Consider the following 24,747-nt stretch of genomic DNA (forward strand, 5'->3'; position numbering starts at 1 on the left):
ATTTTCAAAAACCAATTTTCAAAACTTTGGTCGAGTTTCACTCGCAGAATCGTTTCTCTCTCCCACAAAGGGAAGGAAATTTTTTGCGATGATAACACCTCACCACATACACTGCACTTGTATGACACAATATCCTTGTGTTATGTTCTCTGTCTATTCACCTTAGGTCGCCCTGCTTTACAAACCACTTTGGCGTATAAACAACTATAAGAGTAGATGGAGCGATGTGTGGGACATTATTCGCCATAAAAAAAATGTATATTCATTATATGCAACACAATATGATTCAACTATGAAGAACTTGTTGCAGTAATTCTCTAGTAGGTTGCTCTCATACAAAATGCATGTGATTGCATGTTCGCAAAGAATCTCGTTAACCTACTACTCTTTAGAAGAGCACAAGTGCTTCCAAAGATCAACACTATAACCGTGAGATCAGTCATGGGCTTTGTACTAATGTCGGAGGCAATAAACTACTTGCATACATATTTGTTATGCCTTTTTCTTTAGTTCCTCTAGCTTTTCTTTTATCTTTGGCTCTACAACACTTGTCATATGCTCTTCGACATTCTTTCTTTTTTCAAAAAGTCTTATCAACATGAGACAAAGCTTTTTAATAAAAGAAATTAGGGGCTTGTCATGTATGGCGAGAATCTAAAAATTGAAGCTCTCTGCTACATTAGATATTAAGCACCCATACCTTTTCATTGTAAAGTGACAGTTAGCCCAATATTTTGGTTGCACGTCAATGGCGACATAATTGTATGTGTCTTTATTTTGCTCTCATTTTTTTTAAAGAAAATATGTGCATTGTTCTCTTGTGGCTGCTCGAGCTGTACTCCACTAAAGTGTATTGAATGGTGAACCAAATTTCTTTGAAAAGTCCTCTGTTAAATGCTTCATGTAATATCCAACATGACATGTAGGCCATGTATGGGGGACAACGTATGTTAAACCTTGATGCCTATCTGAGATAACTGTCAATACTCATCTCTCTCTAAACTCATCAAAGTGTATGAATTTGTATTTTAAATGCTTTAAAAACTTTGACCATGATTCATTGGACTCTTTATCAATAATTATAAATACTACCAAAAATATCTCACCACAATGATCAATACTATGGGTCGACAACAATATACCCATGTATCTTCCTTTTAGGAATGTGTCATCTACCATAAAAACTGGAGGACATCTTTTCAAAAACCCATCAATGATTGAACAGAAGGATAAGAACATGCACTAAAATTAATCTTTTCGATTAGTCTAAATATTCCCTAGCGATCTTCGGTTAGCCTTCATCAAATTATCTAAATAGGTAGGAAGCATCCTGAAGAACTTTTTGAATGAACCATATAACACGACCTTAGCTTGTTCTCATCTACGCCATGCTTATTTGTAAGTAACCTTCATGCCTTCCTTGTGACTGATGTCATTTATGATTTTTTTTAGAGTTATCTTTGGGTTATCATGCATTCGTTTGTAAATAACACTTGAAATCTACTTAGACAACATTTTCTCCACTACATGGTTGCCTAGTGATCCACCATATATATGCTCGCTTTGATACTTTTTCACTTGAAAGAACCATGCTCCACACACCTTTGTGCATTGGATCTTCCAAGGGCAATCAATCATCATCTACATGTTCTTTCTTATGCATATAACAATGTCTCTATTATTGCAACTTTTTTAAAATTTTGTTTTATAGTTATTCTTGATTACATGATCTTTTAAAACTCGTGATAGTGCTGAAGATCATTAAACTTTTTGCTAAAAGAAATTTCTTGATTATTTGAGTTTGTTGTTAGCCAATAAAATTGTTCATAATGATTAAGTTTTTTGTTACACAATTGGTCATACAAATGAGATGTCTCTGCTTCAATGATTTTCAATTGCTCTTCATTGTATGTGAAACCATTGAATGAAAACATATTCAATCACGTCTCATTAGTATAAAAACATAAAATAATTATACTGCCCAACAAATGTTCATATAATTATACAACATACCAAGGGTTCAAATTTTTAAATGCCATTGGTGCATTGCTTTCACCCACCATTTTTTGTCTTATGTCTTCACGATCATCGTCCTCTCCTATCAACATGGTATACTCATCATCATCGATATCATCTAATTCTTCATTACCAACATGATCACTGCTATCACCAATTGATTATTCAGTTGTACAAACTAAATCAAAATTCATTGTATCTATCACTTCATTTTCTTTCATGCATGCAACATTCTTACATTTTCAACATTCAAGATTAACCATCAAAATATTACATTCATGATCACACCTACATTTCAATCATAAATTATAACTTATACCTAGCTTTGTCGTATGTCCGAGAAGGTTGCATGTCATTCAAATTACTTTGATGAAGATAACTGAAACTAGTTTGCCCACATGGTTCCACATCCTTTGTAGTGATCATTTAATCATGTACAACATCAATATCGTTCACTGTTTGGAATAATTGGATGATCAACAAAGGACTCAACTCGATAGATGGTGCTTAAGATAGTTGCATATTCTCCACTTCTTCTTTAGCTTTATGAGGAACTAAGTAAGCGTCATCATGAAATAACATCAATTTCACATCATCATTGTCCAAAACAACCATCCATATATATTGGATATTTAGGTTAAGAGAAAAACTGCATTGGAGGATCATTGACTCTTTTACATATTCAGTTTTATGAGACATCAAAGCCATAAATTCTATATAGTTGTTGTCTTTTAAGACAATTATAGATTGCCAAGTAGTGTGATCAGTGTTATGGTAATATACTCTAACCATTTCAAAGTTCATCATTAACTGTCTACACTAATCACACAATATATCATTAATCTAATAAAAATAGCATGGGAGAAAAGATCATTCATATACACTTTATATATTCAATTAACATTACTACCTACAATAACCACTATAAAAACCAACTACCAACAATGAACTCTTAACTCATATTCAATGGTTGTGCACAGTAAACCCTAGCCCTATTACACCAACACACAAAGATTGAATATTAACTAAAGGATAAGAAAACAAACATAAATCATCTAATATATATATACCCTAAATGGTAAATCTGGTGGCTGAGAAAGTCAATGACAATATAGAAAAACATCATAAAACATCCCTAGTAACAACCAAACACAAATACACACAGGGTTGTTAAATGATCATATCTACAAAAAAAAGGAAAAAGTTTAGAGTGGAAAACAAACAATATGTGTGTGTGTGTGTGTGTATATATATATTATATAAAACTCACCTTTCGAACATGTAAATGGGGAAGTTGATGACAACAATGTTGTTGCAACCTCTTCGAAATGCAATGCCAAATTATATGAGAATCGCTGCAAGGGGAGAGGAATAATGCAGAGGGCTTTACAGGAAAATTCTTTGCAGACACAAATGAAAAGAAAAAGCTCTAAGTACAAAAACAAGTTTATATATGATTCATGAACTCCACAAATATTAAGAAAACTTACAAATATATAATAAATTTTTAAATATTTAAGTAAGATATTTCAATGTTGTGACATTCAATTTGACAGTTCACAAATATATTTATGCGGATCCGTGAAGTATTTGTGAATAAGTAGGATATTTGTGTTTTTAGTGGTTTCACTCTAACCAGGTGTACACAAATAAATTTATATGAGGTTCATATTATATATTTGAATAAGTAGGATATTTGTAGTTTTAGTGGTTTCGGTTTCATTAAATATACACAAATAAATTTATGTGAGTTTGTGCGATCCGCATAACAAAACATGTGATTCTGCATTTAAGTGGGAGTTTGCACTAGCCGATGAGTGGTATAATTTTATCGCAATAACTCATCAATTCACAATTGTGAAGGGTAAAAAAGTCCTAACAAAGCTAGGTATTTGGGATTTTGGACATCGGAAGAATAACAAAAATTATGGGGTTTTAAGAAAATATGTCAAATTAGTTGTATAGTACGGTCATTTTCCATAGTTCAATCATGAATCTTCTTATGTAAGACTATTAGTTGGGATGATTTTGTTGGTGATGCTTTTATTCTTTGATTTCTCTTTATGCACTTTATTTAAATGATAAGAACCACATTTTATTTGTTGGGGATCTTCAGGAAGCCATTCAAAGCCATCCACTCTACAACTATGGAAAATATATTATTGCTACCATTGTTTGAGTGCAAATGAATATATCTGTTGCACAAGCTCTTCAAAACTCATGACTTGTTGATTTGTCAATGATTGTATAGTCTTCCCAAGTTTATTGATTTATTGGTCTATGGATGCAAATCTTGTTTGTAGCTATCACAGCCACGACAAACGCTTTGATATTGCCCTTAGATTTTATGATTTACTGAAGTCAAAAATACTTTTTTGCTCTAAATATCCTTCTAAAAAGTGTTCATTAATTGTGGTTATACAATATATATATATATATATATATATATATATATATATATATATATATATATATATATATATATATATTTGTGTGTGTGTGTGTGCGTGTGCACATGGATGGCCGTTTCTATATCAGTTTTTTGGTTCCACCGCTACACCAGAGTTATTGGAAGCTTTATAGATGGATGGGAAGCACACTTCTCATAATCTCATTTTGGAAGTGTGATACTACTTGTTTCTGAAACATGATGAGAATCTCGATTCTCTCATGGTTCTTTTATGCTTTCCACATATTTCATTCATGCTTTCCTATGTGCTTTCTTAGCACCTATTTTCTTGTTTTTTATATGCTTCTTTTCACGCTTTTCACTCACTTTTCATGTACTTTTTCTAAATTGGTAACCATGATCTTTTGATTTTGAGAAAAAAATAAATGTTACATTAAAAATTATGAAATTTAAGAACAATCATTTTTATTTAATTTTAATTAGCGTTCAGTTCATATTTCACTTCCTATTTGAATTTTATATCGCTTCTTCTATTTCACTTTTAAATTGATTTATCGCTTCCTACTTATAAATTTTAAAATGCCTCATTTTTCACTTCCACTTCTCGTATTATTTCCCGCTTCCACTTCCGAGTATACTAACCTTGCTTTGCACAAGCTTCTATAAATTTATTTTTCTTTGCATTTTGAACTTCTAACACTTTCTCTACTGCTTCACCTATCGCTTCTTGTTCTGGTAACTATGCTTCATACAACTAAAATTAGTCTTTCCTCTTTTGTCTCTCTAAAGCACTTTAGTGTTAGATTGTACCTTCAACAATGCACCAAACCAGAAGGCAAAAACCACTCTAATGTATAAAGGGCTGTGCAAGTAGATAAAAACTATGCACCAAATGACCACCAAAAAAGACTAGGGTTATCATCAACTCCATGATTTCAAATCGACAATAAACAATGCCATCAACATATCCAAGTCAAATGCCTTTCCCCATTATATGAATTAATTACTTTAAAAAACTACAGGAAATGAAAGAATTGTCTGTATTCCCCACCAGCTTTAATCAAAGCATGGTCTAATGAAAGCCCGTCTGATATCTGATTGAATCCTATTCTACTTAGTCAGATTTGGTAAGCCAAAGCCGCATCCAACTAAAATCGGATGCAGATACAGTTTTTATTTTTTGCTACCAAATCTGACGGATATTCAGATTTGATGGATATCCAAACCTATTACATGTAAAATATCAAATCTGATATGAGCTTTTCACCATTTGAGTCTGAATCCGAATTTGAATCTGTTTAGCCAACATCTGATTAATCAGTTACATCCCTATAAGCCATAGTCATATAGTAAAATAACTAAAATACCTTTAGGGATGGCAGTGAACCGTTTGGATTGAGGATGAAAGGCATGAAACAGAGATGGAGGTTAAAATCAAAACCCCGTGTAGGATGAAGGTGGAGATGGAGGGCAGAATTTTGAGACAGGGCAAGAGTGAAGACCTTGTCTCACGCTTATGGTCCACTGCCCTACCGTTATGGCTTTTCTCTAGGGGTGGCAATTTCTGACACGACCCGCCAACCCGCCTCTTAGGCGGGTTCGGGTTGGGCTTAAGCCAACCCGTTTAATAAACGGGTCGACCCGCGTAACCCGTTTATTAAACAGGTCGGGTTCGGGTTGGGGGTATGCCAACCCGGCTGACCTGTTTAATAAACGGGTTAGGCGGGTGGGTCAACCCACCAACCCGACCCGCCAACCTGTCTGCCCGACCCGTCAACCCGATCCGCGAACCTGAAAACCCGTTTACCCGACCCAACCCATTTATTAAATGGGTTGGCGGGTCGTGTCGAGTTACCCATTTATTAAACGGGTCAGGTTCCTGTTTGCCACAGCCGACCCGTTTAATAAACGGGTCGGGTTCGGGTTGAGGTATGCTGACATGCCAACCCGCCAACCCGACCCGATTGCCACCCCTACTTTTCTCTAGTGCCGCAGGCACAACCTCCCTTGAGGTGCAATGGGGATTTGCCAAAAAGGTTAATATGAGGGGTATTAAAGTAACTATATTCTACCTAACCATGTTAGACCGATCTCAATCCAAGAAGGCGATTATTTGAGAATTACTTTACTAACTAGGTATCCATTCATAAATTTTCAAGAGTTAGGTGTGGACTTGTAGTTATATAAAAAGTTAAGCGGGATTTTGTAATTTTTTTTCGAAACTTATAAGCAATATAGATGTAAAACCTATTGCTTGCAGGCCAAACCCACTAACCATATTCATTCTATATTTATTATTAGTAAATAAGTCTTTTTGAGTCGAACCTAGATGAGTTGTTTATGGTCAAGCTCGTCGAACCTATTTCATGAGTTTGAACGAGCTATTTACGAGCGGAACATGAGCAGCTCGTCTCGTTTCGCAATCCTACAACTATCTGGGGCAGTGGACTGATGCACACCTTGTTCATGGAGTTGGGTGTGGTTATGCCTAAACCCTGGGTTGGTTAGTCTCGGCCCGGATCTGAGACCCTCATGACTAATTGAACCTTGTTTGGAACCACCCAGTTCTAATGTAGATCGTTGATGGCAGCTAGCACTGACCCAAAACGCATGGGGGAAATTGACTGCAAGCAGCCAACGGGGGCTCTGCTTGTCTGGTAGGAGCAGCTAGTGCACGTCACTTTGTGCTGTGTTGGGACGTTGCAGGTTCAAAACCCAATGATGTAGTCTTCCTAACCCCAGCTTGCCTTAAAAAACAAAAAAGAAAGACCGTAAACTGGTCGGTCCGGGCTGGAACTGGGTCAGCTGAGAAGCGGTCAAGTCCAACAACACGCTTTCTGTGAGAGGAAGAAAACACACACAAGACTTTGCAAAACGCTATCAAAAGATAAAAAGGGCAAAAAAGCACAGATGGTGCGCATATTACACGATTCCCATCTTTAGGAATATGATCCGAATAAATCATGCTCGATCTTTGCCGTTCAATTGACGGCTACGATAACTCCATATTCTCAAAACAGGGATGTAGACAACTGCAAGTCGCCGGGATGATTAATTGGACGGTGAAGATCGAATATTATGCGCGGCATCAAATATTGTAGGATAGTGATTTTCTCTCTCTTAAAGGTAAAACCAAACAACAAAAGTGAAAGTACAGCGTGTCAATCTGCGTAATGAAGAAACGGACCAATCAGAACGAAGCATAAAGAGCACATGGATTCTGTGCTTCTTTGGCAGTCACAAAACCGCCTTTCTTCATCCACCACAAGGCGTGGGTATAAATTGCGTCAGACCCCTTTCACCTTGAAATTTTCTTTATTCCTTGTAGCTATCGGTGGGTGTGGTCTCCCTCTCTCTGTCTGGTTCGTTTCTTTTCAGGTAGGGAGAAACCCTAACACTAATCTCCGTTTGTGCGCTTAAGGTAGTTGATAAGAGTTATATTTGTTATCTTCGTTTTATCTGTGCGTTTGATCTCCGTAGTTGAAGGTTTTTCTTTATTTTTTTGCTTTTTACAACTGCTGGTATACCTTTTTTTTTTCTTTTTATCGAGTTGATTGTACTTTTATTTTTTCTATTGGATTAATGCCATTATTGAATGGATAGGTTAATCTTTTCTGGGTCTAGGCGTTTATTTCTTCATCTCTTGTTATGTATTTGTTCTTTACTCTTGTTATTTGTGTGTTTTAAAGTTTTTCCTGCTAGGATATATATTTCCAATTATCTCAATTTTTGCCGCGTATTGTGATTATCTGTTTGAGAGAATCTAAGAGTTGAGATGCAAATCTTTGGTTTACCGTTTCTCTTAATTTTGTCAGGGTTTTTTGTTTACTCTCGATGGTTTACTCTTGTTTAATATTTTTGACAATTCCTTTAGGGATTGAGGTGTCCTTTTGGATTTTTGGTGTTCATCTTCATACTTTTATGATCTGTTTGGGGATTTATGCTGATCAATAAAAAAATATCTCGGAGTTGGTGTAATCTTTACCAAATACCTTGTCTTTGAAATAACGCTCAAGAAGGCCATCGTCTTTTTTGTTTTGTTCTGTTTTTGCGTTTCCTTGGTTCTCTGCTTGTTTTTATATTTTAAATTTTGTTTGTCCTGTGTATGGTGGCCTCTTAATGTCTTAAATGACTATCATGCATTTGCAGGTATTTCTTTTCTGAGTTACGATGGCTCGTACGAAGCAGACCGCTCGTAAGTCCACCGGAGGAAAGGCTCCTCGCAAGCAGCTTGCAACAAAGGTCTCTCTCTTTCTCTCGTTGTTGGTTATGGATCATGCTGATATATTGTTGCTGCAATTGGCAGGCAGCGAGGAAGTCTGCCCCAACAACCGGTGGAGTCAAGAAGCCCCATCGTTATCGTCCCGGAACTGTTGCTCTTCGGTATGTGAGCGTAAAGATCTGTCTCTGTCTCTGTCTCTCCCTCCGTCTGTTGACCTTGTTATTTTTTATATTCTCAGAGAAATTCGTAAGTATCAGAAGAGTACTGAGCTGCTGATCCGAAAGCTTCCTTTCCAGAGACTGGTGCGTGAGATTGCCCAAGATTTCAAGGTATATATTCATCCTGAAGTACAGTCTTTTTTGTTTTTAATCGGCTGTTTCCTAGGTATCATTTATTTGTGTTCGTGTCTAGATTGTGATATTTTTGTCCTTCCTATGGTTTGTGCGTGTCTAGATTGTGATATTTTTGTGTGGTGATAACGGTTTGATATTTGTTCTCTTCATTTCTGGGCGCACCTACGTCTATTGTGTGGTTTGAACAATCCAATCTCTGACTTTCTCCCCTCCCATGTGCCATTACAGACGGATTTGCGTTTCCAAAGCCATGCTGTTCTCGCTCTTCAAGAAGCAGCTGAGGCTTATCTTGTGGGTCTTTTTGAGGACACCAACCTGTGTGCCATCCACGCCAAGCGGGTGACCATCATGCCTAAGGACATCCAGTTGGCTCGGCGCATCCGTGGCGAGAGAGCATAGTCTCTCTCTCTCTCTGTCTCTCTCTCCGTCTCGAGTCCTTGTGTTTTCTCTTTTAGGTTCTAGGAAATTTGGGATTCTTTATGTTTATGAAATGACTTCTTAACAATGTTGATGCACGTACATTGCAACTGAATCCCTTCATCTTTAGTTCTTGCTCTGGTTTTAATCAGATCTCGTTCAACAAGGAATGAGTCCTGACTTGATGGTCGTGCCGATCTCGTTTAGGAGGGTGCCATGGTTCGTTTGCTTGTGTCCATAGTTTGATCGGACCTAACATTAGTTACCCAGTTTGTACAGCGAATGTGCGGTTACTCTGATAAGGAGAAATATGCTAGTCTTACATAGTTAAGTTTTAAATTGTGTTATTGCTTTCGTTTCAATATTGATGACCTCTCTGTGACGTTGCTCCTGCAGTAATATATAATTGGCTTTGATGGCGGGACTCATCTCCTAGTATTTGTTTGTTCCGATTTCCTGTGTCTATCATATTGCGTTCAGTTCGTTGATCTCTCTTGGATTTGGTTTTCGGATGCTTTCAGTTGTATTATATTATCTCTTTCACGTTTGGTCCGTCTCTGCTTGCGTGATCTGTCATAAGACGCGAATGTGTCATCATATATTTGGGTCTTTTGTTCCACCGTGTTGGGTTCTGTTTTGTTTTCTGAATGCGCGGATCATCGCATTAGATGAATCCGAAGAGTTTGGTCGGTTAATAGGTGTAGGACAAATGAATTGACATCAATTTAATATTTTCACGATCGAAGTGTATATATGCCTTTTATGACATTCGCAAGGTTTAAAGTCTTGAGTCGATTTCCACTACGTTGCGATTTCATCAAGTCTTTCCACTATGTTGGGCTATGTGATGTTAACTTGTTTTGCGATTTCATCAAGGAATTGTCCATTTTCCCCCCTTGGGGCTTTGTGATGCAACTTGCCTTGTCATTTCATTAAGGAATGGTTCATTGTGCTCTTAGTTTGGATCCTCAATTTATTTATTCCACATCAAAACCTCTATTTTTGTTGGGTTTTCACCAAGTTTTCTACGCAATTTTTTCATTTTCTCAAGTTTTGGGTTTCTAGACTTTTGAAATTTGCCGGAAATTCTTTTTCTGGGTTGCCTTCGAAGGCAAGGACTTCAATGGATATTAGATTGTGGGTTTGTTTACACTCGATTAGCTGTTTTGTCCTAAACCTACAAGGCCCCGCCTTCAGTCCTCTTAGAATTACCTAGCTTCCTACCCATCGTAGCATGGTTGCGGACCATAAGGCCTATCTAACTCACAGAACCTAGATTGAAGCATCATTTTGTCAATTCTGATTTTGATTCAAATCCAAATTAGATCAAATGGTCCTGGCCCATCTAGAAAATTGAGAGCAAAATGTGGTGAGTGCTTGAATCAATGCACGTCTTTACACCCGTTTGAGTTATATTATGACAATCTTAAATTTTAACTAAAATTAAAAAAAGCTGACGACTTAATCTTCACGTTGTACCAAAATCTTGGCCAAACTTCAGTTTTAGTTTTCTACATGGAGAAAAATTCTGCTACTAGACCTTCCTGGCCGAGACTATCTAATAGGAACATGCTTCACTATTCATGTAAAAAAAATCATATTTCAATAAAATAGTAAAGTTTACCCTAAAGATTTTTACCTTATCTTCCTACACCAATCCATTATCAACTGTCCAGTTTTAGAATTTTTTGACATATCTATCAATTTTGATTAAAATTCTAAAACAAACCCTATTCAACCGCCCTACCCACACCCAAGCCTCTCACCTTGTGAAAAACTATCTGTCTGTGGATCCTTGGTTTTTGAAAGCAAAAATGATAGTTTTTCGTTGAAAATTTGTTTAAAAAATGGATATGAGATCCAAATCCGAATTTGAGAAGAGTGGGAAACTGTTCTTTTAAGACCTTAGCCTTTCCTCTTCCGTTGAATAAGGATCAGCTGGATTGGGATCAAAGATCTCATATCATAGTTGTTGGAGTTGTGTTGCAATGGTATGTACCTCAGTCACCAATTTTTAAGAAAAACGAGTTCGATGGTAAAAACTATCAAAACTTGAATAAAAACAAAAAACAATATATATGCAAAAATTAGAACAATTCAAACTTAAAATATATAAAATAATATAAATAAGCAACAAAATAAGCAAACCAAACTTACTATGAATTTAGTTAGCTCTTTCTACAACCATTGAGTAAGAGGGGAAGCATGAACAATACTTTGAATAGGTTTGGGCTTGAAAAGAGATAAGTTGAGTGATCTGCACTTTAGGCGAGGTTAGGTTCGCTCGATATGTTAGCGTAGCTGTGAAAGAATTTTTACAGAGTAGTATTGCTTGAGAGTTTTGATTCATAGGGAGAATGACTCCTAGGTTCTGAAATGGATTTATATAAGTTGCTATATATTTGAGATTTAGGACAAGATTTAAGGTTGAAATCAAAAGAATACAAACCTAGGGATAAGATTTGATCTTAGAGAGGTGGTTAAGAGATAAAATTTGGTTAAATGTCATTAAGAGAGGAGAGTGTCCTTAGCTGTAAAAAATAGATAAAAATAGGCATCGACACACATTTTTGAAGCCGCTAACACAAATTGATGAAAAAAGAGTTAATGATAATTGATTTGTCGCTATATCCTCTATGAGTAATAACAATAATTGAATTGTTATTATATCTTTGTCAAGAGTATTAACGATAATTCATGAAAGAGTTAACGACAATTGAATTATTGTTATCAAACTGGACAAAAATATGTTCGACATGTAAACTTGTTTTGGCCATGACTTTCTATCTAGAGGTTCGTTTGAGGTGATTTTTAATGGGTTAAAAAGTTAATATCCTCAACTTTAATCCATATTGTAAGCGAAAAACCAAATTCAATAAATTTGGTTGCAAAAAAATGTGCTCAAATTAGAACTTACCTAAAAAATATTTTTTTTACCTAAAAACATATTTTTTTAACTAAAAAAGTCAACTTGTTTTGATTATAACTTTTCAATCTGGTGCCTTATTGACTTGATTTTTGGCTCGTTGAAAATATGAAAACCTTTAGTTTAATTATTATTTTGGATAAAAGCCTTATGAATGCCATTTTGAAGGCAAAAAATACAGTTGATGTTCACATAATCTTGAAATGTGCAAAAAACATAGGATTTTAGTACGTGAGTCATGCCATGCAATGACTTGGTCAAAATTTATGCATCTACAAATGGCCCTCTTTATTGTTGAATATGAAAAGCTCGATCAATAACAAAAGTAGACAAATCGACTTAGAAAGCGCAAAAAATATTGACTCAGATAAAGTTTTTCGAAAAAGAGATCTTGACAAAGACAAAAATATGGAAGACTTGACTATGTAAAAGGATAGATAAAAGCATGTACATAGCTTAACACAAAGGACTCTCGATTGTGCCTGTCATATGAGCAAAGAGGTTTGGCCGAACGTGGTTGAACAACAGACTAAGCTAGTATTTTATTCAACCTAATGACTTTCCCTTGAACTCAATGATGTGAGTGAAAAGTCTTGCTGAACAAGAGAGAGAGACGAAGTAAGTCCCTTATCGCTTGCAATCACATGAAAGGCGGTTGATCATTTTACCTAAGACAAAGACTTTTTTTTAAAAGACAAAGACAAAGACAAAGACAAGTTTTTGAGCACAAAGAATCAAAAAAGACTTTTTTTAAAAAACAATGCAAAAGACACTTGACATTAGCTTCAAGCAATTAATATTGTCATCTTGGAGGAAAAAAGACTTTGTTGTCAAAATGTATTTCTAGACGTTCCTCACTCCTTGGCTTAATGATAAGCCATTCAAGGTTTGACGGTCTTGCCGATGACCAACCATCAGCCTCGACGTAACAGGAACCTTGTTTCACACGAGGATTTCTCCTGCATAATGAGCAGCTGTGTAAAATAGGAGGTCTTGCAAACTTCAATCATCGATTTCAAGATGAAACAATCAAGACAAAATGCAATACGACAAAGACATATTTTTAAAAGATTGACTCAAAATGACACTGTAAAAATTATGACAATGATCCATTATAAAAAACCTAATTTGGATAAAATCCACAAAAAATTGCAGAAAATTGTTAAAACAAATCTTGTTGTAGGATCAACTTGTAGATCTCTTTGGTCAAATGAGATAACATGAATGAATGATTACAATTAATGAGACAATCAAATCATGATGTTAAAGAAGTTCATGACAAACACATCATAAGACCAAGATGACATTTATAAATGACAATGACGCATGATATAATGTTAAATGCCATGGTGGAATTTATGAAATACAATACACATGATGACCTAAGTTTAAAAATGATAATTTTTTTTGAAAAATAAAAAAAAAACTGTTCTTTGCTAAAAAATTTTAGTACAAATTTTGAAAATAAAATTTTGATTTGATTGGATGCTTGCCATGGAAAGTTTTGTAGGCATGAGAAGAGTGAGTGCAAAAGTGAGTGTGTGCAACTTGCATTACTCTATAGCGGTTTGATTCTTTGCCAATATTGATCTGATTTCATTTTTCAATTTTTACCCTTAATTTAAGTCATTATAAAATAAACAAGCTCACACTTTTTCACTAGAATAAATCTTTTGCTTGTCCTCTAAATTTCAAAGCCATTAGTTATAGAAGCGCATATATAAACTTATGCTTTAATAATTGCTAATCTAATTTTGCAAAGATTGATATTCTAGAAACTTTCAAATGAGCAAGACTCCTTGGCCGTCTAGGCCTGAAAATAAGAGCTCCAAGTACATGAAAGCTTGAGAACTTATATTCAAATTCACTTTAACATCCCCACTCTAAGGCTTGCATCAAAGTGATCTATATTGAATATTTTAAAACATCCAATCATTTTTCAAAGACTTTGAAGGAAACAAATAGGACATGGGTTATTGAACTTTAGATAATGAGGATAAATGACTATACCAATGGTAAGGGATGAAATGATAATATTTTTTTCTTTTTTTTTTAAAGTAAATAAATATTTTTTACAAACATTGAGAATCACGAGGCTCAAAAGGGTTAACAAAGAAAGTTAGACATGACATTCTTGAATGTGAAGCTCAAAGAAAAACAAGTAGGTTAAGAAGTCCTAGGCACCGCTTTCTTGAGATCTTCGATTGCAGAAGAATCACTAAAATTTAGATTTTTTCATTTTTTTTTTTGGCATTTTTGGTATTTTTTGTGTGAACCTTTTTTTATGCTCTTCTTCATAAAATAAGAAATGCCCCAGAATATGGTCGCAATGGGTAGGTTTTGCTTTATATAATGATATGACCAACTTAGTCCTTTTGAAAGATGTTAAAAACAAGACTTAAGAGTAAAAGCTACTAGCACATAAGATGGATAAATCTACATGGCTGACCAAAGGAGGAGATGAGAAGCAAAGACAAAACATAAGGTAGTCTTCAGATCTTTCAACTTGAAGAGTTTTTTCTCTAAGCAGATTATCATGGTCTTAAACCATAAAATATGTCTCAACATGCCTATGTATGATTCATCATTTGTTATTTTCAGGCTTCACAAAAAGATTTACCCTTCTATTTCATTGTAATCTCAATCATTTTATATTGCCTTCTCATAAAGAGTTCTAAGTTTTCTCCTCATAACAATGGACAAGAAACGACCATTGTAAATTATGAAAGGAGTGAGATGAAGTGCATATGAATTTCTCATAAACATAATGATTTCTTTGGCAAAATCCATTCAAATGACAAACTTTTGCAACAAAAGAGGGAATCCTTTTAAAAATTTTGAAATATTTTGATTTTCAAAAATTTTCTATTTTCTTTTTGATTTTTGATTGTTCATTTTTTTGAATTTTATTTTTCAATTTTAGTTTTGGATTTTTTAAATAACTAGTTATAAAAGATGACCAAACAACTTATTCATATTCTCAAATGATATGAGAATGTTAAATGCTTGACTTTAGACTGCAAGATTTTGTTCGATATCCTGATGTTATAATTGGTACTAGATATGAATATAAATATGAAGGTATGTTTAAAATCATGGATTTTTTCTTCGAATATGGATCTCAAATTGGATCCAAATACCAAAACACAAAAAAACATATGTGAAACAACTATATAACGATTATTTTGATATCCTGCCGTTATAATTGGTATCAAATATGGATTTTTGCATCAAAAATTTCTTCTTTATCATTTCATTGTATTACTACTAAATCAATTCTATTATCATTGCATTTGAACATGAAACATGGGATAGAGAAGATATATCACAATCCGAATACATCCACAAACAATATTCTCTCTTTAAAAATTGAAAACACTTCATACCAATAATTTTATTACAAGCTAAAATTAACAAAACAATCTAGTAAAATATCAAATTCATTCTATTCCATAAAAAATGAACCTGCTCATACATATGTGAGAATATCATAGTGTGTCATTCATTCGTTTATTCAATCCAAAATACATGCAAGAGAATATAATTCATTCATTCAAAGCAATGGAGTATCATAATATACCTAAATCCAAAATGTTAACAAAGAAGCAAGATACCAAAAGTATGTGAGAGTATCATAGTATGTCAACCACCCACCCAATGCCCAAAAATTGTACATCAGTCCAACACGAAAAAACATGAATATACTAGAAACAAGCATAAAACCATGAAGAGTATCACGACAAAACAAATACAACATTCTCTTGAACATTGTGTAGTTGCACTTTCAATAAAAAATCAATCATAACTCATAAAGAACAAATTAAGTCTTATAATTTTTATTGTGGATGGTTTGATATGTCTAACTCAAGCCCATCAAATCCAGAATTAAATTTGATTCCAGTAGAGTGCTAAAAATCATGTAATATATGGAGTTTATGTTCTTTAACAGAACATGTTCCAAAAGTTATAAGTTTTAAACCGAACTTTCATAAATTTTTATTTTTGAACCATGAGAAATCAACCTCCAAGATTTTAATTGTGTGTTTTTTCATATCCGTACTAACACATTATAAAATTTCAGCCCCAAATCCCAATTATTCTAAGAGCTATGATTTTTACAAAAATAAACTATCTCTACAAAATCATTGTGAGAACAATATTCTTGTGTCAACTTGCAGAGGGCATGAGTCTGGGATTTGGACTGAGATTACTTTCATATGTCTGAAATATCCCCATAAATTTTCAAGATTGATGCATTCACGGTTTGGAAAAACCAAAATTATTAAAATAACTAATCAGATTAAAATACACAAAACAAAATACAAGAATCAACCAAGAACTTCATGCTTTCAACAAGAACATCAAAGAAACTCATCCAACGGTTTTTAAATCCATCACCACACATCAGATTCATGCATATAACCAAGGAATCATGCTGTAAATATAGAAATACAATACATATATGAATCTATCATCCAAAATCATACATTTTTCAAAAGAAAACATGTTTTCTCTACAAAGACCAAAATTGATTCCTGAAAAAAATTTGCGAGTTTTAAAACCTTCATACATGACACAATATCAGTTCTTACATGAATCTAGGCCTATATATGTACTAATACGCATCCGAAGATCATCCCACGATATGCTCATCTATCCTAACACCATATACATGTACAAAATTATGGTGTATCTATATCAAAATTATTGAATCTACAAAAAAAACTCTCCTAAAATCGTATTCACTAATCGACTCCTTCCACCACGGTATTCTTAAAATGCCAAACACTTAAAACAAATGATATTGTAGTACATGAAAATATAACATCTCATATAAAGATATTCATCTCTATTACTTGTACGATTCATTCTTATGATTCAATATAGCATATAAACCCACATGAAACTTGAATTGAGATAACAATAAAGAACCTCGATAATGAGTTTTCCATGTCAATGGGTCAACTGGGAGAATGTTGGACTTTGGATCAGATCCATCCTGTTGTGACCTGTATTGACACATGGACATCAAAGGTTTTCAGTTTTGGAAGTTTCGGTTACAGGATAGTTATGATAATGTGAAGAGATCTTATAACTGTCCATGCATGGAAACCTCCCACTACTGATCCCTCTTACTATATAAATCATCACAGTAGTGTGATGAGGACTACATGATTTTGGGTTTCCTCAATCTTTGGGGCTGAAGGGTCTTGCTCACCTCTCGACTTGACAACCTAAGCTCATCTAAGGCCTTGATTGACTGAGGAGAACATTGACGACCCACCTTCACTGAAACATTGTTCAAGTCGACAATGACTGCTCACAGTAACATTCCCCAAGTCTTTTATTCTAACAGGAAGGCCTTGCCCACATCCTATAAGCAGTTGAATGCTGCATTATCTTCCTATATAACCTAAGAATTATGATAAGTAACTTGGTTTCTTAGGGTATATATTCTTGGACATTAGGTGACCATTATCATGAACTCCAAACATCACTTGTGAAAATGCTAGAGTACCAAACAAACACTCACTCACCATGAGGGCATAAAAAGTTTTAGGTATGTTTTTGTTTGAAACAGGTATTAAAACTGATCAATATGAGTTTCTAAAAGAATTATACGAGTTTTTCAAAAGTTGATACAAAGTATATATTTTTATAAAAATACTTATAAATTAAAATGGTTAAACATGATATGTAAATCAATCATTACTATACAATAATTATTTACACATTATAATATTTATTATTCTCAATAAAAATAGTGTCTTTATAAAATAAAATTATTTTTTAAATAAAAAATAATAATAAAAATGAATTTGATAATGAAATAAAAATGTGTTGCTATGTAAGATGAGACACAATATTTCTCAAGTAATTGAGACAAATTTCTTAAACGTTTGATACTTCAGTTTATAGTTTCATAGATGAGTTTCTTACGGGTATCTAGTACTAGTACGCTTGAGGATGCATCAAATATCTGAAGCTACCTAGTGGAGGTCTTTGCTTCTAAGCTCGTGACAACAACTATGGTTCAACTTATAAGTTCTAGTATGGCTGGATGTAAGTGACAACGTGACATAGGCTGGGTATCCTAATTAGAGGATCATTGGGTCAAAAGATACTAGGTGGCTAGAGAGAGAAAATTGCTCCACCTCATAGGTGAAGGGCTACCGGTAAAGACATGGATCCTCCATTACCTACCTATGGATTTGGTAGACTTAGATGATGTCACATCAATAGAAAGGCATACTTAGTGTCACGGGCTTCAAAGCGAAGGCCCCCATGACGTAGCTTCGGGTAATTGCAAACACCAAAAGTAGGCATTTTTAGCACACAAGCAATGCACAACACACACGCATGAGCGGAAGCAAGAGTACACACATGCACAATCACAAAGAGAGCAAAGAGGCAAGGATGCAAAAATTTTCTTTATAGATACTTGAAAGCAAAGTACATCAAGAGGAGAAGAGAGGGTTCGAATACACGGGGTTCTTAAGTCGTAAGGCCTTGTGGGGCACTCGAGAGTGCCTAGGAGGTATATATATCAAAAACAAAAAGGTGAAAAACATGAAGGTCCAGAACACACTCCCCCGCCTAAGTTGGCACTGTCATCGACGCCAATTATTCATGGTAGTCTTCTACAAGCTGTCGATGCTGAAACATTCCGCTGGCCTTTTCCCAGGTGGCTTCACATTCTGGCAATCCCTTCCACTGCACTAGGTATTTTTGACTTTTCTAAGGTAGTTGCTGGAATGATTGAGGATAACTTATGGTTCTCTGTCTGAGTACTGACCGTTGATGGTATATGCTGCGGAATGGGAGCATGTTGAGGCATGCTTCATTGAGGGCCTCTTTCATCTTCGTGGAACGACTTTAGGTTGTAGATGTGGAATACCGAGTGCACTTAAAAGTTTGCTGGCAAGTCCAGCCAGTACGCCAAGTTTCCCACACACTTGATAATGGTGAAGAGACTATCATACTTGTGAATAAAGCCTTAGTGGTGGCCTTGAAAGATAGCTGCGCGATCGAGAAAGAGCTTCGCCAACAACTTGTCTCCAACATGAAATTTTGTTGGTCAACGCTTCTCATCTGCCCATTTCTTCATGCGGTTGGTCGCCTTGTTCAAGTACGCCTTTGGTAACTCTATCTGATCTTGCTAGTTCCTGATAAACTGGTATACATAAGGTGCTTTGCCATGTCCTCACGTAGAAAGGGAGTGCAGAGTCTGTGGCTGTTGTCCGGTTACAACTTTGAATAGACTGTGGCCAGATGACTCACTCTTTTGGAGGTTGTAGAAGAATTGAGTTGCATCAAGTAAATCAACCCAATCCCTTTGATTGACACTGACAAAGTGCCACAAATATTCCTCCAACATGCCATTGATCCTCTCTATCTGTCCGTCGGTTTGGGGGTGAAAACTTGTTCTCCATCAAGCGAAACACTTCTCGTCAAAACTTGCTAGTGAAGCGAACATCACGATCGCTGACAATGCTTTCTGGGATTCCCTAATTCTTGACTACATTTCACACGAACAACTTCGCAGTATCGGCAACTTAGCAAGTAGTAGGGGCAAACACAAAGATAGCATACTTAAAAAACCTGTCCACAACTACATAGATAGAACTGTAGCCTTGTGCTTTTGGCAAGCTCACAATGAAATTCATGGTTATGAACTCCCATGAACGGCTTGACATAGGTAGGGGCTCCAGTAGTCCACCCGGTCTTTGATTGATGGGCTTGTCTTGTTGACAAATCAAGCAAGTCCGCACATAAGCATCCACATCATTGCGCATCTGCGCCAGTAGAATGCGCATTCCAACAATGCCAACGTTCTTTGTTGTCCTGGGTGACCCGGCCAGGTAGTATCATGTTACTCGTGCATCAGGAACCTCAGTAGAGTATCATATCGTGGAATATATAGGGGTCGCCTGCTGAGCCGAGCAAATCATTCTCCAGTCAAAATCTTTGCATCTTTCCTTCCTTCACCATTGCGATCAGTTGTTGAGTCGTCGGGTCACTCTTTAAAGCTTCTCGAACCTGCTCAAGAAGATCGCTCGTCGGTTGGCTCACACTGCTGTCCCAGGCAAGCAAAACTGCAAGTTCTGCCTTCTGACTCAAGGTGTCAACAACAACATTAGTCCTGCCTGACTTGTACTCGAGGATCATATCAAATTCTGCCAAGAAATCCTGCCAGCGCGCTTGCCTCAAACTCAGCTTCTTGCAACCTAAAAAGATAGTGTCTTCATGTGTGGAGACAGTGCACGATCGCCAACATCTCGTGCTCGTGCATAGTGTATCAACGCTCAATGTCGTTCAAGTTTCTACTTTTAAATGCAATGGGATGTCCTTGGAGCAACACCCCTCTGATGGCAAAGTCAGATGCATCGGTCTGCACCTCAAATGGTTGTTGACAGTCGAGCAACTTTAGCATTGGTTCCTCTATTAGGGCATGCTTTAACCCATCAAAATCCTTCTGATATGCATCAGACCATAGCCATGGTCTGTCTTTCTTCAGCAGATCTATGAGCACAATAGCAATCTGCAAATATCCCTTGATAAAGCGTCAATAATAATTTGTAAGCCCCAAGAAAGAGCATAATTCAGGAACCTTAGAAGGCGGCTCCCATGCTTAAATAGCCTCAATCTTCTTGTGATCCATTTTCAATGTGCCTCCTCCCACAATATGGCCAAGGACGTGATCTTCCTTCTGATCAAAGAGGCATTTCTCCCGCTTGACATACAACTCATGGTCCTTTAGAGTCTGAAACATAATCTGAAGATGTTGAACATGTTGTTCGATAGAATCGTTATACACCACTATGTTGTCCAAGTACACAATGACAAACTTGTCAAGGTACGAGTAGAAAATCTTGTTTATCAGAGTCGAGAAGTTAGCTAGCACGTTCATCAAGCTGAAGGACATAACAAGAAATTCAAACGCCCCATATCGCGTTACATAGGTAGTCTTTCTCTCGTTTTCTTCTGCAACTCTGACCTGCCTGTAGCCCGATCTCAAGTCCAACTTAGAGAAGACCTCCACCTTTTCGAGCTGATCAAACAAGTCCGCGATCAAAGGATGCATATACTTTTTCTTCACAGTTATTTTGTTCAGTGCCCTATAGTCGACACACATGCGCTTCAACCCATCGTGCTTCACCTGAAATAGCATGGGCACTCCAAAGGGAGCTTTGGATGGTTGGATGATTCCTGCTTCGAGCATGTCATCCAATTGCTTGTGTAATTCCTATAGTTCAGAAATTGCCATGCAATACGGAGCCATTGCGGGTGGTAGTGCAACCAGTATTAGCTCAATCTGGTGGTGTACCTCACGCCTCAAAGGTAGCTTCTTCGGCAGTTCGACGAGCATAACATCACCAAACTTCTTCAATACTGGCGCTAAGGCTTCTGGGACATCCACGACTTCTTTTGCCTTGCCTGTAGCATGAATTATGATAAGAAAAGTCTCATCACTACTTTTTATGCCTCTCTTCAACTGGAGCGTAGACACCAAGCGCTCGTAAGGCTTTACCAGTATCGTAGTAACCATGCAGGGTTGATTCTCACTCTCAAAGCTGACAACGTTGAGGTGAGGCATCGACACTGCCTTGTTGCTTCTTAAGAATTTTATCTTGAGGATGACTTTGAAATCATCCATAGGCACGACTGATAGTGTGATCCTTCCTCACCAATTGTGGATCCGTACTGGCACATCACAAACAACAACGTAAATGGCCTTGGCCTTCGAGTTAACCACTTTCATGCGACTCTCTTTCCTTTTCCACTGCAATCCCAACCATTTTGCCTCTTCACGCGAGATAAAATTATGCGTGGCACTTGTATCTATCAATGCCTTGACAAGTCTTCCATTGAGCAGAAGTTCCAAGTACATCAGTTCTTTGCATACGATCGATTTCACAACAACTATCACCTTCACCGCATTCATCATCTGCATTACACCAACTGTTGGCGCATCTACAGGTTGATGATCTTCTTCACCCTGAACAACATTCGCAGCTTGGGGCACATGGTTGTCTCCATTTCCTTGACTGTGATTTATGTTGGGACATGTATCCTGCCAATGATCACCATGGCATATACGTCATAGTTGTCGCCCTTAAAGTTATTCTGGTTCTAATTGTTATTTTGGCCATCTTGTGGGCCATGATTCTACTGGTTCCCACGACCAACATTTTATGCATGATCATTCCTTCAATTATTACGATCATTTTCTTGCTGTCTGCCTTGAAATGTCGCGTTGTTCCGATCAAACTCGACAAGTTTCTCTGCAACCACAAGCACCTTAGCTAGCATTGCATGGTCATGCCGAATGAGTTCTTTGTTTGCTCATCCTTGCAACCCGTTACTCAAATAGAACAACCGATCCTGATAATCTATTTTCTCGACATCCAACATTATTGAAGAGAATGCCTTGACATAGTCATGCACTGCCCATGTCTGTTTCAATGCCAGTAACCTTTTGTGGGCTATTTTTTCTTGATTTTAGGTAAAAAGTAGTCTCTTAATTCCTTTTGAAGGTCCTCCCATAAGACTATAGCAACCAACTCAAGTCAAACATCACCCAAGCAACGTCTCCACCAAAGAGTCGCTTCATCCACAAAGTATATTATTGCGGTCCGCAGCCTATTTGCATATTCCTCTATTCTTGCAACTTCCAAAAATTGATCCATCTTGTAAATAAAGTTATCAAGATCATTTGAGTCCTACGTACCCTTATACTTTCTATGCTTATGTAGCCTGTAACGTGGTCTATCTACGTGCATCACACCACCATCAGTTGGGGTAGCATCAGTTGGAGCAGTCTTCAACTGCCGCTCCAACAGATCATTATTTTGTCCACCAATATCCAATTCAGCAGTCATGACCTTAATAGCCATTCAAAAGTAAAGTTACCTTGTAAGAGATCAATTATTAGCTTCATGTGTGAGTCATGCATGCCAAGCAAATCAAGCCAATACAAATTAAACGCAAGAAACAATTAACTTCTACAACTCAGTAACAAGGTTTTCGAAGCGTGAAGAACAGAACATCCAAGAAAGTATATTGGTTTCATTTTACAAGAAATGAAGTTTCTAAGAGAAGCTTTGACAATAAATGAAACATCCACAATGGTAGCGAGATCTCGTGTAGAGCAAGGATCATCTTTTCACTGGTTTGTAACGTGCTGTAATCCTTCTTGCATTTATTGTTTCCTAGAGAGAGAGAGAGAGAGAGAGAGTGAGTGTAAATCGTGTTACAAATTATAATGTTGGGATTGCATTTACTGTATATTGATATAGAGAGAGAGAGAGAGTCCTTAAGCCGTTTTAGAAAGTAGGTAATACTTAAATGCAGCAATTATTATTTAAACCACAGAACGTGCATAGGATACTGCCTTTGGCTTTCAAGTCTATCACCTACCTACCTTCAAAACCAAACGTAGGCCGTTGTACCAACCAAAATTCTGACCCTTCTAAGCCACCAAATTTTTTCTCCTTTTTTTTTTTTCTGAAAGAGGACGTCAGAAGCATACCGAACACACCAAACTTGAATGCTATTCATTTTTAAGATGTACGGCAGTTGAGGCCTTTGAAAAGATGCCCCGTTGTAGCCGTTCATCCACACCAAACTTGAATACTTAAATGCTATATATATATATACCTATGGTGTCCTTCAACTGGTCAAGATGAATGGCATCCAATGCACCTTGGATGGTGACGCACTTTGACCTCATTCACTCTTATTTGGCTTACTCTTTTTACCAGTTTGTGAAAGAATAGTTGTTTCTACATTTCTTGCCTTCCTTTTTCTGTTTTTACTTTCTCTTTCAATTTCTTTTTTTTAATCTTTCATTTTGCAATATTAAGTTTATCTAGATCCAGATCCATTTATCATATCCATGTAGACTGTCATCCATCTAGAACCAGACTTCATTTTTGGCTCCTTTCTAGTTAAGAGGAAGCCCTCTCTTATGACATCCTCAGGGTTCAGGGGTAGAAAGATGAGGTCCAACCCGCCTTGAATAGTAGTTCATCCAAGGTGCTTTGAATTCATTTTGTTTTTCACAATGGGCCGGTGGCATATAACAGCGCTGTTAAACATTTTTTTTTTTTTTTTACAAATTAGTGCCTATCTTTTGGACAATTTGCAAATAGGTCCCTTCCTTTTTCAACGTTAGTGCAAAATGGTGCTCCCATTGAAACATTGTCAAACTAACCATGGTGAAATTCTGACCACTGTCAATGACACATATTCGATTCGGCTAATGCTTTCATTCCTTTCATTACCTTTGTTGAAGTTTGCAATCAGATTACTTTTTTTTCTTGAATTATTTGGGAATAACTGGGAAGACAAAATTTCTTTATTTTTCCTCTTTTCTTTCACTTATTGGCTGCACATTTTT

General features: G+C 36.3%; 1 protein-coding gene across 1 annotated transcript; it reads left to right on the plus strand.

The window, feature by feature from the left end:
• The first annotated feature begins 7,693 nt into the window (after positions 1–7,693).
• On the plus strand, positions 7,694–9,533 carry LOC149842571 (histone H3.3). Its single transcript, XM_089999296.1, has 5 exons — positions 7,694–7,804; positions 8,576–8,668; positions 8,733–8,809; positions 8,887–8,977; positions 9,230–9,533. The coding sequence occupies exons 2-5, from the start codon at positions 8,597–8,599 to the stop codon at positions 9,398–9,400; spliced, it is 411 nt and encodes a 136-aa protein (XP_089855422.1). The 5' UTR covers positions 7,694–7,804; positions 8,576–8,596; the 3' UTR covers positions 9,401–9,533.
• Positions 9,534–24,747: the final 15,214 nt, after the last annotated feature.

Source organism: Nuphar pumila, chromosome 3 (assembly GCF_984573655.1).
Source record: "Nuphar pumila chromosome 3, dmNupPumi1.hap1.1, whole genome shotgun sequence".
Lineage (NCBI taxonomy): Eukaryota > Viridiplantae > Streptophyta > Magnoliopsida > Nymphaeales > Nymphaeaceae > Nuphar > Nuphar pumila.